The following is a 13,885-nucleotide window of genomic DNA, read 5'->3' on the forward strand; positions in this document are numbered from 1 at the left end:
AAGGATTTACATCTCATTACGGCAGGTTAGAGTCCTGGCAGGAAGGATGACTCATCCTCACTTGAATATATTTCAGGGATAAGGAACGGTTCAGCTGCCCAAGGAAAAGCAAATGGGGAAATCAACCACCTTGAAGCATCATTTACCAGCTCACTGCACCCTCTGATTATCCCCCCAGCTCTGCCTCCAGGTGGGACACTGGCCTCTCCAGGAAAAGCCAAAGGGATGGGGGAGCTGCAACACCTCTCCGGAGGTGATTGCCTTTTGCTCCGTCCCTACAAAACCTGTAGGGACCTCTTCCTTTGCCTTTTGCTCCGTCCCTACAACACCTGGGCTGCCGAGCCCAAGCTGGAGCGTCCCTGCCATGAGGGACGGGATCCGAGGCGCTGCAGGGAACGCCGGGCTTGTTTGCACCTAGTTGCCTTGGCCGAGTGTTTCTGCTCATCAGGAGCTGTTTGCCCTTAGTTCCTCAGACAGGGAGGCTCCGTGGGAGCTGACCCATCTAACTCAGCCGGAAAAAATCGGTCCTGACTTCCAGTCTCTTATTGTTAATGGATGCTCACGGCGAAATCCGGAGTGAGCCAAACTCCCAGGACCAGCCGCATCCGAAATCTGCTCTGAGCCCACACGAGGCTCGGACCAGCACCCAAGGACACAACCAGGGGTGCTTTTCCTTCTCCCTGCCCCTCTTTTCAGCCAGACTGACAGCCGGAACGTGACCACGCTGTTGGCAACGGGACATCTGCGGAGCGCCCGGGGCTCCCAGCCTATTTCTCAGCAGGCTGTGGCAGCTCATTGTGGGTTAAAATTAATTTTCCATGGATTTTCCATGGGAAAGTGCTTAGGGGGGCCTGCAGATCGGTGTGAAAAGCAAAAATCATCACTTCAAAAAGCTGTTGAGGCTCCTGAGCTGCCGGCTCGGGGTGAGCAGCAGGCACAGGGGCACCTGCGTGGTGGGGGACGCTGTGGGTGACGCTGGAGTTGTGCCAAACGGAGGCGCCTCGGAGGGACCTCCTTCATCCCGGTGTCAGTCTGCACATTTGGATGAGCTCGAGGGAACTGCTGGCATCCCTCAGGGGGCTCTGCTCCACCAGGAGAGCCTTCACCAGGACAAATCCCCTCTTGTCACCTCCAAAAGTGTGTTCCAATCCCTAAGAGCAGCAGTCACAGCCAAGCTGATGACCGGATTATTATCCAAGAAAAATGCATTATTTTTAATCTGTTTTCCGCTTAAGACATAATTTTACCTTGGACGGGGGGGATGGGAGGAGATGGGCCGATTCCCCCTCCCTCTGCCACTTTGTTCTGTCGCTTCACAGCTGTTCCATCATTTTAATCTGCAGAGATTGTCTTTATATTTCGGAAATGAAATTATTTCCCCCAAGCCGGGATTGGGGTTTGGATCGGCGCTCATTTTTCATGAGCGGAGAAGAAAAAAGGGAGAAATGTCTGTTAAAGCCAGGCTGGCCATCTGGAAGGGAGGTGCGTTGCTGATGCCATTAATTGCTCACTCCCCAAGGCCTGGAACACGGCTGCAGTCAAAGGGAAGAGCAGGAGTGGGAGTGGGGTTGGAGCGAGCGAGGGAATGATGCAACAGAATCAATGCCTGCTCCGTCCTCCTGATTTGGGTGATCGATGAACGTTTCTGTGCCTGGGTTCTGGGGACTGAGAGCAGCTTTAGTGTTAATTAATACCATAAAATCACGGAATCATAGAATCCCAGAATGGCTGGGGTCAGAAGGGACCTTAAAGCTCTTGCAAGTTCCAAGCCCCTGCCGTGGGCAAGGACGCCTTCCACTAGACCAGGTTGCTCCAAGCCCCATCCAGCCTGGCCTTGGACACTTCCAGGGATGGGAATACTTCCGCGGGTATCATTAACAGGATAAACGGGAGGGAACTTTTGGGCACGCCAGCCCTTGGATCGATGAGCAAACAACAGTTGTGACTGGTGCTGCTACATATGGCTTGTTCTGAGTGTCAAGCCCGGCTTTTCCTCCTGCCAGACCCGGATGATCGGGAATAGAGTGGGGAAAAGGGCGCCGGCGTGGGTTTGCTCCTCAGTGGGATGAAGCAGGCGGGAATCACGGAGGAAAGGGTGTCCGGGGGGCTCCCCGCGGCCCCCACCGTGGCTCCATCCACCCCCGGTGTCCCCGGGGGGCTCCTGGGGGCTCCTTCTTCCCGCGGGGGTGGCGGCACTCGCGGTGCCCCGGGGCGGGTCGGGACGGCGGCGGCTCCGCCCGTGGGAGGGCGGCGGGGCCGGGGGGAGGCGGCGGGGCCGGGGGGAGGCGGTGCCGCCGCCGCCGTGCGGGGACACATACACCGGGTCTGTGCGAGCCCCGGTGCTGCAGCCCCGCTCCGCTCCCGGCCGGGACCGCTCCGCCATGGGCGGCGGGGCGGCGCGGCCCCGCTGAGCCCCGCACAGCCCGGCAGCAACTCCCGTCCGCATCCCGTCCTCCGGCATCCCGGCAATTCGGCACTCGGGCATCCCGGCGACTCCGCTCCGCTGACGCCGGCATCCCTGGAGCTCCGGACTCCGTTGTCCCGGGAACTCACCTCCACAGCATCCCGGCTGCCCGGAACTCCGCTCCGCTGACCCCGGCTCCTGCATCTCTCAGGACATCCCGGGAACTCCGTACTCCACCGCCCCGGCAACTCCGCTGTGCTGACCGCTGGTCCCGGCTCCTCGGGAATTCGGTACTCTGTCATCCCGGGAATTCATCTCCGCTGACCCCATCTCCTCCATAACCCCGTGCCCCAGCTCCCCGGGAACCCGTCTCCCCCGTCCCTCGCACTCGGTACTCTGGCATCCCGGGAACTCCGTACTCCGCTGAGCCCCTCTCCTCCCCTCACCACAGCTCCCCGGGGACTCGGCTCTGCTGACCCCGGCTCCTCCATCCCTCGGTATTCCGGCTCCCGGGAAATTCAGCTCTGCTGATACTGGCTCCTCAGGAATTCGGTACTCCGACTCCCTGTGAGCTTGGCTTCGCTGATCCCGGATCCCCCATAACCTAGCATCCCAGCTCCCCGGGAACTCGACTCCGCTGACCGCAGCTCCTCCCCGGGAGCTCATCTCCCTGTTCCCAACTCCTCCATAACCCAGCGCCCCCGCTCCCCAGGAGCCCAGCTCCGCTGATCCCGGCTCTTCCATCGCCCGGTATCCCAGTTCCCCGGGCCCTCCGTACTCCGGCTGCCCGGGAGCTCCTCTCCGCTGACCCCAGCTACTCCATAACCAGGCGCTCCGGCTCTCCAGGAGCTCCCATCCACAGCATCCCGGCTTCCCGGTAATTCCCTACTCCCGGCACCCCAGCACTGACCATTTCTCGGCTCCCGGGCACTCCAGCTCACCCTTAGCCCCGTTCCTCGGGGGCTCCTCATATTGCCCACCCGCATCTTCCCCGAGCCCCCCGGTGACCCCGCGTGTCCCCGCCGCAGAGCCGCGCTGCCCCCCGGCCCCCCGGCCCCCCGAAGGCGCGGCCATGGCGTTCATGGTGAAGAGCATGGTGGGGGGGCAGCTGAAGAACCTCACGGGCGGCCTGGGCGGAGAGGAGAAGAGCGAGGGCGAGAAATCTCCGGCCGAGGCGCAGGGCATGACCCGCGAGGAGTATGAGGAATATCAGCGGCAGCTGGTGGAGGAGAAGTGAGTGCGAGCGGCACCGGGACGGGCTGGAGCCCCCGGGGTCCCTGCGGGAAGGGGGTGCTCCCGCTGCTGTCCGCACCCCGTGCATGGGAGCTGGGGGGAGCCGGCGCTGGGGACAGCAGGACCGTGAGGGAGTTTAATGAGCCCCCTAATCCCTTAATCCGCTTCCTCGCCCGGGAGATGGGATTGTTTTCTCCTTCCAGGCTGCGCTGGGGGGAGGAAATTGTGGGAAACCGGGATTTTTCAGAGAAAATGAGGGGTGCTGAGGTTGGGGGGAAGCGCACGCCCGGGGATGGGGGGCACGGGCTGTTGGTAAGTGCCCTGTGTGCTCTGCAGGATGGAGAGAGATGCCCAGTTTGCCCAGCGCAAGGCGGAGAGAGCCACGGTCAGGTCCCACTTCCGAGACAAGTACAGGCTCCCCAAGGTATGGCTGTGCTGGGAATGGGGGGCACAGGGGCAGCCAAGCTCCAGATGGAGCTCTGGAGTGAGGGGAAGGGACAAGGACCCCCTTGGCCGCCTGGAGTTTGAGCCACAAAGCCCAAAGGCAAATAAATTCCCCTCAAAACCATCCTTCTCCCCAAACTTTGGCCCCTTTCCTTCCCCCCTGAGCACCGCAGAGCACCAGCCCGAGACAGAGGGACTCCCAGCCTTGCTTGATCCCCTTCTTCCTCACTTTTGCCCCCTAAATCCAGCTGGGTGAGGGAAAACCACCTTCACCCCAGACTCCCTGGAGCTGGGAGTGGAGCCAGTGTTACACCGTTCTAGCTGGATTAGCCAGCTCCTCTCCCCGGATTATTTGGCAAACGTTTGGCACCTAAACTCCAATTTTGGAATTTCCGCACGATGAACGATTCACTAAAAACAATTTAATCAAGGGATAATTCAGCTCTTCTCCCTCCAAACCCACCCTTTATTCAGGAAGAGTCGCTCTGTGGTGAATACCCCAAATTGGAGCCGGGCTAATATTAGTTCCGAAGGGTCAGCTAAGCCAAGTGAGATTGTCCTGATTGTTTGGCGTTGTTCAGCCAGCCTGGATTCATCCCCCTGCTTCCCACCCCCCTTTTATATCCCGGAAATAAACAGCTGGAGAATTTCTTTTACCCCCTGCCAAAAGCCAGAAAAGGCAGAGAAAGAAGAGATGGAGATTTTTTATTCTCCAGGGGAAACTGGGACTTGTTTGGATCTGGCCCCACAATCCTTTCACTGCCTTCTTGTGCTTGAGATGTCCCTTCTCATCTTTTGACAAGTTTCTTCTGCTCATTACTGATCCCGCTTGCCAGCCGGGCTGCCTCACCCAGAGTCTCCCGGCGGCTCCCGGCGCAGAGCTGATCCCGATCGCCGGTGGGAGCAGTCGTTAAGCATACGCGTGGCTTAATTAGGTGCCTAACCCCCCGCAACGTGAGCTGAAAACCAGTTTATACTGGTGCTGCGCGTAGGTTTTCATCTCAGCTCTCGCTGTGAGCGCCCAGGCTCTGCTCAGCCTGGATCACCGTCCCACCCTCACCCCCAGGCACCTTCCCTTAAAGCGGGCAGGCAGCCCAAAGCCCCTCCTGCGAGGCTTGCGCAGGCTTCCAGAAGCCCCCTTCCCGCTGTGACGTGCCCCCCTCCTGACTCTCTCCCGGCCTATTCCAGAACGAAACGGATGACAACCAGATCCAGCTGGTGGGAGGCGACGTGGAGCTGCCCAAGGAGCTGGCCAAGATGATCGAGCAGGACAACGAGGAGGAGGAAGAGAAGAACTCGGTTATCGGCCAGCTCAGCAACATCCAGAACCTGGACCTTGATTCCTTGAAGGACAAAGCTTCGGCCACGCTAGAGGACCTGAAGCAATCGGCGGAGAAATGCTCCGTGATGTGACGGGGCTGAGCCCCCCTCGCCGCCGGCGCGACGGTGGGGGAGCAGGGAGGGGACGCAGCGCAGGGTCTGGCGGGGGCTGCTGCCTGCGGCGGGGACCCCACCGACGTTGTCACCCTTGCCGTGTGTCACTCGGGTCCTCCTGAGCCGTGTGACCCCTCGAGTCCCTGACCCAGATGTCCCTGATGTGTGGTTTTCGTTTCGTTCTCCGGGCTGAGGTAGAGCCAAAAGCCAGCATGTCCCCCTCGTACCCCAAGGCCTCCTCCCGTGCCCGCGGCAGGGGGTGTCCGCAGCCAGAGCCGGGGAGGTTGCAGGGAGGGAGAGTGACCTTGGAGTGTTATTGACCCACGCCAGCGTGGGCAGGACGCTGCGTGGTGGCCGCACGCTGTGGCTCTGCCTCCACATTTCCACTCAGCCTCCTAGAAATGACCGGGAGGCTCCGAGTTGCCTCGCAAGGACGAGGCAGGGTGTGGAACACCCCCCTCCCTGCGTCCCATACCCATCACCTGAGAAATGACATCCCGTACCTGCAAGGAACACCAACCCCTCTGTCCTTGAGGGCCCCTCTGAAGGAGCCAGCCAGGAAGGACCTGCTATATGATCCCTTCATCCCTGTGGGAAGGGGGTGCTGAGGACCAGAGGGCTGAAGCCTGAATTGACACCAGAGAGGAACAAAAGCCCTCCCTGGTGCTGAGCTGAGCCTGCACCAGCCCTTCCCCGGAGCAGTGGTGTCCCTCTCCTGGGGTGGGATCTGCTCCTGTCCTTGTTCCTTCCAGGAGAAGAACAAAGTGATAAGGGAATATCCCCTTCCTCCCGCTTGTCGTGCTGTGGTTGTGCGCTGTGCTCGGTTGAGTGTCCCCGCACCTCCTGTGCTGTCCCCGTGCCATGGTACTGTTATAACCGGTGGAATAAATACCAGGAGATGTCTATGCATTTCTTTTTCTCCCCGAGCTCTATTTTCCTGGCCAAGGTTTTGGGGTGTGCCTTCCCAAGGCAGGGCAGGAGCTCCAAGGAGAACTCCCTGGCAGCAGCATCCCAAAGAAAGCACTGCTCCTGGTTGTCCTCACGTTTGGGACCAAAGGGATGCTACGAGGAGCTCGTTGTCTGCAGTCAGGTTTAAAAGCAAACAAAATTCCCATTTTTCCGCAGATTCTTGGCTATTTTAATATAAAACCTTCAGAACACTCAGTCTCATGGGCGCTGCGGGATGTCCACGGCAGCGCTCCGAGCAAGGACACTCTCTGCAGGCATGAGCCCGTGGGAGTACAGGTGTGACTCCCAGCCCTGACGGCATCCCGCCAGGCAGTGGGCTCCTGTGGTGAGGCTTCCTGGAAAAACCTGGCATGGGCTGGGAATTTGTCGCTCCAGATCCCATGGGAGATGATTACTGTAGTTTGGTTTTGCAGGGGGGGTGGGTCATCCAGGAAAACACAGGAGAGGGTGCTGGGAAACTGATCTTCTTGTTATTATTGCTATTATTATTATTATTATTATTATTATTATTATTAAGGGTGCTGGATCAGGCTGGGGCTGGGGCTGCTGTGCCAAGAGATTCCTTTCTGCCCCCAGCCCCCTGATAATCCTGTGCCACTGCCAGGTAGTTCTGGGAAACTCCTGATGTCCATCCTTGAGAGGACAGACAGACAGACAGACAGAGGCAGCTCAGCGTGATGCTCTGCCCATGGGGACACACATCCTCACAACCCTGCAGCCCTCGGGACCAGGAGAGCTGCCAGCAGCTCTGGGGACATCTGCTCCCATCAGATCCCCAATCCAGCCCCACACAGCGCTGGGAGCTGGGGACAAACGAGAGGGGAGATTGGCAGGAGCAGCTTTAGCTCTGGAAGGAGATCATACCTGATGAGGATCAGCCCAAGCTGATCTAATCCCCCACCAGGAAAGGGATAGCAGGGAGCAGGCACGGACCGAGCCGAGCCCTTGGTGTTTAAATCCCAGGCCGACGGCGAGGCACAATCTGCAATCATCCCACGGGAGAGCGGGATCCCAACCGGAGCGGGGAGCCGTGGGGCCGGGGCTGCAGCCCTGCGCTTCATCCCCCCCACACCCAGCCAGGATCCTCTCCCGCACCTTTTCCTCGGCCCCCCTTCCCCTGCCCCCCCTGCCCGACCCCCGGGCTCCGCTCCGCGCTCTCCCGGCCCACGTGCCGCCACGCAAAGGCCGCGTGAAGCTCAGCGGGTTTATTTTAGGAGGCACCATGACCCCCAGGCATGTGAAAAGCCAGGCAGCGTGCGCTCCCCCCGCCCGGCTCTGCGCGATGTGTTAAGCCTCAGCAAAGCGTTCCCGGCACAGCGTTCCCGGCACAGCATCGGCAGCTCCGAGGATGCTCCTCCGAGCCTGCATCCCTGCTCCCATCGCTGGATCGCTGCCCAGAGCGGGGAGAAGAAGCTGGGATGGAGGGAGGAGAGGTTGGGATGGAGGAATGAGAGGCTGGGACGGGGGGAGCAGGGGCAGGCAGCCCCCTCCTGCCTTTTCCCTGCCCACCAAGGGATGCATCCCGGTTTCCAGCGGTTCCTGCTGCTGTACCCCGAGCATAGTGGCTGCCTCCACGCCATACGGCTGCTCCAGGCATCAACACACAGACTAAAAAATCTTAAAGCAAAGAATAAGTGTGGATTAAAGCAGAAAAGGTGGGGTTTTTTCTCTTTTACAGGCCCTAAATAATTTCCTCACCTATGGGGCCAGGATTGGGACAGGTTTGTCCAAGGAAGCCCTCACTGGCTGCTGGAAGGTGCTGGGCAGCAGGGAATTTTGTCGATAAAATAAAATAAAATAAAATTTTATTGATCAAATAACATAAATTTTATTGACAGAACTCCTGCCCTCCTGCACCAGCCCATTCCTCAGCCAGCTGCAGGATCTTCCCCCTTCCCACTGGTGAGTGTGGGATGAGCAAGTGGTTTCCCCAATGGATAAAGCATTAAATGAGCAATTGTTAAAGCACTGAAACAAATGAGCTGCCATGGAAGGCTGGGGAATCTCCCTCCTTCTTTTTGCAGGCAATTAAACCTCCCTGCGAGCCGCTGTGGGAAGGGATGGCCCATCCATCCACTCACCGCTGGTGCAACAGTCGGGATTAATCCAGATTAAAGAGCCCTGGGAAAGCCCAAGGTTGGCTCCACACCCTGACCCAGCTCTCCCCAGCCCACCGCGTGTGTGACCTCACATCAACTCACACGCTGGCACCACGAGGGTGACAACCCATCTGCCACTCCCGCACCTCTCTGGGTGACAATCCAGCCCCAAGAGCCACCCTGTGAGGGTTGGAAGAGCCCTTTGGGAGGGCTGGCTGATGGCATGGATGGGACTGGAGCGGAGCAGCCGAGCCACAGAGGCCACGCTGCCGGGCTGGGCACTGCTCGCTCCGTGCCACCTTCCCTCGGTGACATTTGGGCAGCGCTCCACCGAAAAACCCTGGTGCAGGAGACACTCACACCCACCCCGACACAAAGCCGGGCCAGCCCGGGCTCCATCAGCGCCGGGGAGCAGCCGCAGCCTCGTCCTGCTGCCGAGGCCTGGGGAATGGGCCGCGCTGGCGGCCGAGCGTGAAGGCAGATGCGATTATCCGCGCCGGCTGCCGCAGCCAGCCGGTGCAGCCGTCCCCGGCGGCTCCGCGCTCGCCACAGGCCGGGGGAGGACACGGGCTTGGAAAGCGCTTTAAAGCCTCGGGATATAATCTCTGCTTGGAATAATAATAATAAAAATATAAAAAAGGTATAAAAATGCCTCATCGCATCCGCCTGGGAAGCTCTGCGCCTGTTTGAGCACGGAGCAGCTGGAAGGGCAGGATCTGGGGGGAAGGCTGTCTTGGGAAGAGGTCATGGCTCAGAATACCCCAAAAATTCCCCCGTTGTTTGCTCCAGCCCCTCTGCCTTCCCTCATGGCCCAGCCCAGCCCTTCCTCACCCGCCACAAAAATCTATTGGAGAAAACAGGATTTTACGTAATGGCTCGTGTTGTTCTGCTCCGTGTTTTCCACACACACAAAAAATAAAAAGATGGGAAGTGAAAACAAGGTCAAACCTTGCTTTGGCTGCCTCGTGTCCCCGGGGAGCACAGGAAGGGAGGGCACGGCTGGAGCAGAGGAGGGGACACCCCGGCTCTGCTCCTGGGGGAACACGGACGAGGGTTCCCAGCCCTCCTCGATGGCTCCAGGACGTCGGGCTGGCTCTGGGTCCTGGGCTTGCCTGGGGACCCCTCTTAGGCTTAAATCACAAACCCGAGTGCAGAGGAGGTGGAGAAACCAAAACTAGAATTTATTAAAGACAATAAATTACATTCCCTTGAGATAGAGTAGATTTTGAGACAGGTACCTTGTTTTGCAGGACAGGCAACCTCAGCACCCCGGACAAGTGACCCTGGGAACATGACTTGGATGCTGGGGTTGTCAGAGCCCTGAGGAGTGGAGCAGAGCAGGCAGGATGCCGACAGTGTCTCCCTGAAGGTGATTGATTGCTGCTCGTGTCCGACTCATCAGTCCCCGCTGAGCACTGCCCACGCTCATGACACTGGTGACCCAGTCCATACCTCCAGGTTTAGGAAGGAAAAGCCTCATTCCCAGTGCTCCAGCAGTGAGAGGGAGGGAGCTATGGCGGGGCTGGGACAGTGGGCTGCTGGAGGCTGGACGAGCAGCGGTGGATGCAGAGGTAGATGCTGGGCGAGGAAGGCACAGCGGAGCATCCCTGTCCACCCTCAGCTCCCGGCCGGATTCATGGCCCTGGGCCCTGCAGGCTCCCCCAGAACTTGGGAGGTGGAAGCAGCACCCAGCTGAAAAAGCAGGGGGGATATCCTGCCAGAGCCCAGTGCCAGGATAAAAATACCCTTCCCGCGGCAGCCAGCGGAGGGAATTAGAGTGGAATAACCTGCCTGCTGTGGCAGGGGAGGCTGCGGCAGCAGACGGTCGAGGCAGGGCTGGCAGTGAAATGAGCCAGCGCCTGGGAGAAGGGCAGATGGCCCCGCGGACCCGCCGGGGCTGGGAGCCCGAGGGTGACCCCCGAGGTGTCACCCTGGTGGGGGGACGGAAGCCTCGTCTTTGCGCCGGCATCTCCTGGCAGGGCGGTGAGCAGCGTCCGGCTGGGCGGCTCCCCACTGGGAATCACTGCAAGGTACAGGCTGCACCGGGGGACACAGGGACTCACCGGGCTGCACACGCCGCTGCCACCCCCCAGGCGGGCTCCCGGGCGGGGATGAGCCCGTGCTGGGGGGGACGAGGGCGTGCGGGGTCGGGATCAACCGCGGGCAGGGATAGCCCCACGGCTGCGGCAGCTGGAGGGATTTCCGAGGGGCACTCACCGCTCCGGACGGACTCTGCCAGCGCCTCCTTGCCCATGGATTGTGCCTCCCGCATCTGCCAAGGGAGAGGGGGCTTTTCCAGCCTTTATCCCCTGCCAGCACGCTCCTGACCCCCCCCAGTCATCATACCTTGATCTGATCATCATACCTTGATCTGATCATCATACCTTGATCTGATCCTTCAGGTACTCGGCTCGGGCCATCAGGGTCTGGATCTGGGGGAGAAAGAGGACACAGTCGCTCCGGAGCCAGGCCACCGGGGACAGCTGGGTGTCCCGGGGCTGGCACTCACCTCCACATGGAGCAGCTCCCGCCGCCGCCCCGCCGGCTCCGCTGCAGGGGAAAGGGGAACGTGCCACGGGATGAGAGCAGGATCCCTCCTTGCCCTAAAACCCCTGCCACAGTCCCAACTCACCGGCCAGGAGCAGCAGCAGCTCCCCAAGGCTCTGCTGGTACAGCTCCAGGGCGTCACTGTCATCCCTGCCTTCCTCCTCCTGCAAAGACCCCGGGGGCTGGCTGTGGCTGGGGGGGATCCACCAGGTCTGCACCCTCCCCTTCCCTCGGGGGTGAGGGGACCCCCAAGCCCACCCCCCCAAGCCCACCCCTCACCTTGACGACGGCAGCTGAAGCCACTTCCAGCGCCGCGCAGAGCCGAGGCTTGTCCTTGGCCATCTCTGCAAGGGGACGTGGCCATGGGGATTGCCCAAAACCTTCACCCTTCAGCCCAAAACCCCACCACTGCCCCCTGCCAGCTCCAACGCTGGGGGATGCTCAAAAATCACCACCTTTCAGGAGCTCTCTGGCCGGGTTTCCTTTCTCCAGGAGGTTCTTGTTGCTGGACGTGACCAACACCTTCAGCTCCTCTGCTCGGGAGATGTACTGCCCCACCTGTGCACATTTTGGGGGTGAGGAGACCCCCGATATGGGGTGCAGAGGATGGGGGTGCTGTTCCCACCCCGCCCAGGGGTTTTGGCTCACCTTGGCCCGGATGGCTTCTTTGCGTCGCGCATCACTTTCATCTGAGGGGGAAAACGACCAAACACTGGGGTGGGTGGGCTGAAAACCGGCCTCCCCCAGGGTGCTGCCCCCTCAAAAATACACCCAGGCCCCACAGAACCCCTGGGGGAACTCACAGTGCAGTGCTGGCACAAAATACTCCAGGGCTTTGCAGTAGAGGGAGAGGGCGGCGTTGGCATCTCCCTCCTGATCCTTCCTCACCGCCTCCACCACCAGGTTGGTCTGGGGGACACAAGGGGGGTCTCAGGGCTTGGAACCCCCCCTGCTCCCAGGGAGCAGCCTCCAGCCCCCGCTCACCGCCTTGCTGAGGCTCTCGGGGCCGGGGACGTGCTCCATGTCCACGAAGGGGTGGGCAAAGAAGCGCTCGAAGGAGATGCGCTTCAGAGGGTCCCTCTCCAGGAGCTGTCCCAAGAGATCCCGGCATTCCAGAGAGAGCTGGGGCCGGCTGGGAAGCTGGGGAAGGAAGGGGCTGAGCCCACTGAGCACTGTGAGGACCTCCCCCAGCTCCATCCCACACCACGTTACCTCCACAGCCCGCTCGCTGCGGATCTTCTCCTCCAGCTCAGCGAAGGAGCGGGAAGCGAAGGGCGGCTTTCCAAAAAGCGCTTCTGTGTGGGGAAAAGGAGTGGTGGGGGGAAGTGGAGAGGGGGAAACCAGCCCTGGGCAGACCCCCCCGGGGGAATAAAAGCCAAACCCACCGTAGAGGATGACGCCCACCGACCACAGGTCCACGCGGGCGTCGTACTGCTGCCGACACACCATCTCGGGGGCCATGTAGAGCGGGGAGCCCCGCAGCACGTGCTGCTCGTCCCACGGGGACATGTACTGAGCAAAGCCGAAATCTGCCAGGCAGAGAGCTCGTGGAGGCACAAGGAGAAGGGATTTCCCCCCTGCCAGCCCCTCCCAGGGAGCTGCCCTGACCTGCCAGCTTCAGCTGGGGGTTCTCCGGGGCACTCAGGAGGATGTTCTGTGGCTTCAGGTCCAGGTGGGAGATGTTGTGGTCGTGGAGGAACTTCAGGGCGCAGGCTGGGCGGGTGGATGGGCACATGACAGCACAGCCTTGCAGCCCAAAAGCCCCGGGAAGGGCCCACACTGGAGCCGGAGTGGGAGCCAGGCGGGGTGTCCTTACCGAGCTGCTGCAGGAAGATGCGTGCCACCTTCTCGGGGAGGAGCCGGCGCATCCGGATGAAGCGGGAGAGGTCCCCCCCGGCGCAGAACTCCATGATCAGGTAGATGTGGTCACTGTCCCACTGCCAGGCAACAAGCCCCCGTCGTGCCACCCCAGCCAGTCCCGCCCACACAGGTTCCTCTGCACCAGTTTGCCCAGTTGCTGGCACCCAGCCCCATGGACACACCCCTGGGAAGACGGGATGGGTCCAAGCCCGAGTAGTTGTGGCTCAGAGGCCCCCCGGGAAGCCCCCAGCCCACCTGGAAGTCCTTGAGCTCCACAATGTTGGGATGGCGGATGGTCTTGAGGATCTCGATCTCTGTCAGCAGATTCTCCACCGATGTCCGGTTCAGGCTCCTCTTGTTCACACACTTGATGGCCACCACCTCACGCGTGTCCCTCTGCCAAGGAGGGGGGCAACCCTGGAGCCCCCCTCCCAAAGAGCCACCCTGGGCTGCTCCCCCAGCCCGCCGGATGGGGACGGGAGGGAAGGAACCCCTGCAAGGGGGCTGCGGGTGCCATGAGGGGGCTATAGGGGTGGCACCCCATGTGGGGGGCTGGAAAAGCGGGGTCCCACAGGAGTGGGGGGGGCAGACTGGAGAGCAAAACGGGAACCCCGCGGCGGGCTCGGCCCTACCTTCCTGTAGGCCTTGTAGACGGTGGCGTAGGTGCCGGAGCCGAGGCGCTCGGTGAGGATGAACTCGTCGAGGCGCGGCGGGGCCCAGCCGGCCCCGGCCATGGCCCCCCCGGACCCCCGGTGCCGGCACTCGGGGCCCGGGAGCCGCTTCCGCCTTCCCGGCGCGCCGCGGCCCAGGCCACGCCCCCGGCCGCCATGGCCACGCCCCCCGGCCACCACGGCCACGCCCCCAGCCAGTCATGGCCACGCCCCCGTCGCCATGG

General features: G+C 61.2%; 2 protein-coding genes across 9 annotated transcripts; one reads left to right on the forward strand and one right to left on the reverse strand.

Moving 5' to 3' along the window:
* Window positions 1-2,308: 2,308 nt before the first annotated feature.
* CPLX3 (complexin 3) lies at window positions 2,309-6,424 on the forward strand. 2 transcript variants are annotated; one of them, XM_042021762.1, is made up of 5 exons: window positions 2,309-2,694; window positions 3,117-3,281; window positions 3,433-3,637; window positions 3,974-4,061; window positions 5,270-6,424. In XM_042021762.1, the coding sequence occupies exons 3-5, from the start codon at window positions 3,477-3,479 to the stop codon at window positions 5,492-5,494; spliced, it is 474 nt and encodes a 157-aa protein (XP_041877696.1). In that variant the 5' UTR covers window positions 2,309-2,694; window positions 3,117-3,281; window positions 3,433-3,476; the 3' UTR covers window positions 5,495-6,424. The 2 variants fall into 2 exon arrangements, with proteins under 2 accessions (XP_041877696.1, XP_041877695.1); XM_042021761.1 differs by lacking the exon at window positions 3,117-3,281.
* A 1,250-nt stretch (window positions 6,425-7,674) lies between these two features.
* ULK3 (unc-51 like kinase 3) lies at window positions 7,675-13,808 on the reverse strand. 7 transcript variants are annotated; one of them, XR_006014992.1, is made up of 19 exons: window positions 13,623-13,808; window positions 13,246-13,386; window positions 12,947-13,067; window positions 12,739-12,843; window positions 12,516-12,659; window positions 12,343-12,425; window positions 12,115-12,270; window positions 11,934-12,039; window positions 11,779-11,819; window positions 11,586-11,688; window positions 11,410-11,474; window positions 11,216-11,294; window positions 10,968-11,015; window positions 10,801-10,855; window positions 9,822-10,620; window positions 9,532-9,713; window positions 8,183-8,243; window positions 8,036-8,092; window positions 7,675-7,897 (listed from the first exon to the last, which is right to left on the reverse strand). XR_006014992.1 is itself a non-coding variant. In XM_042021765.1 (16 exons), exons 1-16 carry the CDS (start codon window positions 13,722-13,724, stop codon window positions 10,604-10,606), a joined length of 1,407 nt encoding a protein of 468 aa, XP_041877699.1. In that variant the 5' UTR covers window positions 13,725-13,808; the 3' UTR covers window positions 9,744-10,603. The 7 variants fall into 7 exon arrangements, 3 of the variants coding, with proteins under 3 accessions (XP_041877699.1, XP_041877697.1, XP_041877698.1); XR_006014990.1 differs by lacking the exon at window positions 8,183-8,243; XR_006014989.1 differs by lacking the exon at window positions 8,183-8,243 and having other exon boundaries at window positions 7,994-8,092.
* Between the last annotated feature and the right edge of the window lie 77 nt (window positions 13,809-13,885).

This window comes from Corvus kubaryi, unplaced genomic scaffold (genome assembly GCF_017639235.1).
Source record: "Corvus kubaryi isolate FWS band 111438036 unplaced genomic scaffold, C.kubaryi_AGA036_p1.0 37172, whole genome shotgun sequence".
In the NCBI taxonomy this organism is placed as follows: domain Eukaryota; kingdom Metazoa; phylum Chordata; class Aves; order Passeriformes; family Corvidae; genus Corvus; species Corvus kubaryi.

What these genes read in the sequence shown, in the direction of transcription:
- ULK3 (XM_042021763.1), bottom strand. Translation starts at nt 13,724, where the DNA reads ATGGCCGGGGCCGGCTGGGCCCCGCCGCGCCTCGACGAGTTCATCCTC. An exon ending in CTTCAGCTGCCGTCGTCAAG is followed by an intron (nt 11,295 to 11,409) that starts GTGAGGGGTGGG and finishes GGGTCTTTGCAG; the next exon opens with GAGGAGGAAGGCAGGGATGA. An exon ending in GGCAGAGTCCGTCCGGAGCG is followed by an intron (nt 10,621 to 10,800) that starts GTGAGTGCCCCT and finishes CCCCCGGTGCAG; the next exon opens with CCTGTACCTTGCAGTGATTC.
- CPLX3 (XM_042021762.1), top strand. Translation starts at nt 3,477, where the DNA reads ATGGCGTTCATGGTGAAGAGCATGGTGGGGGGGCAGCTGAAGAACCTC. An exon ending in CGGCAGCTGGTGGAGGAGAA is followed by an intron (nt 3,638 to 3,973) that starts GTGAGTGCGAGC and finishes TGTGCTCTGCAG; the next exon opens with GATGGAGAGAGATGCCCAGT. An exon ending in ACAAGTACAGGCTCCCCAAG is followed by an intron (nt 4,062 to 5,269) that starts GTATGGCTGTGC and finishes GGCCTATTCCAG; the next exon opens with AACGAAACGGATGACAACCA.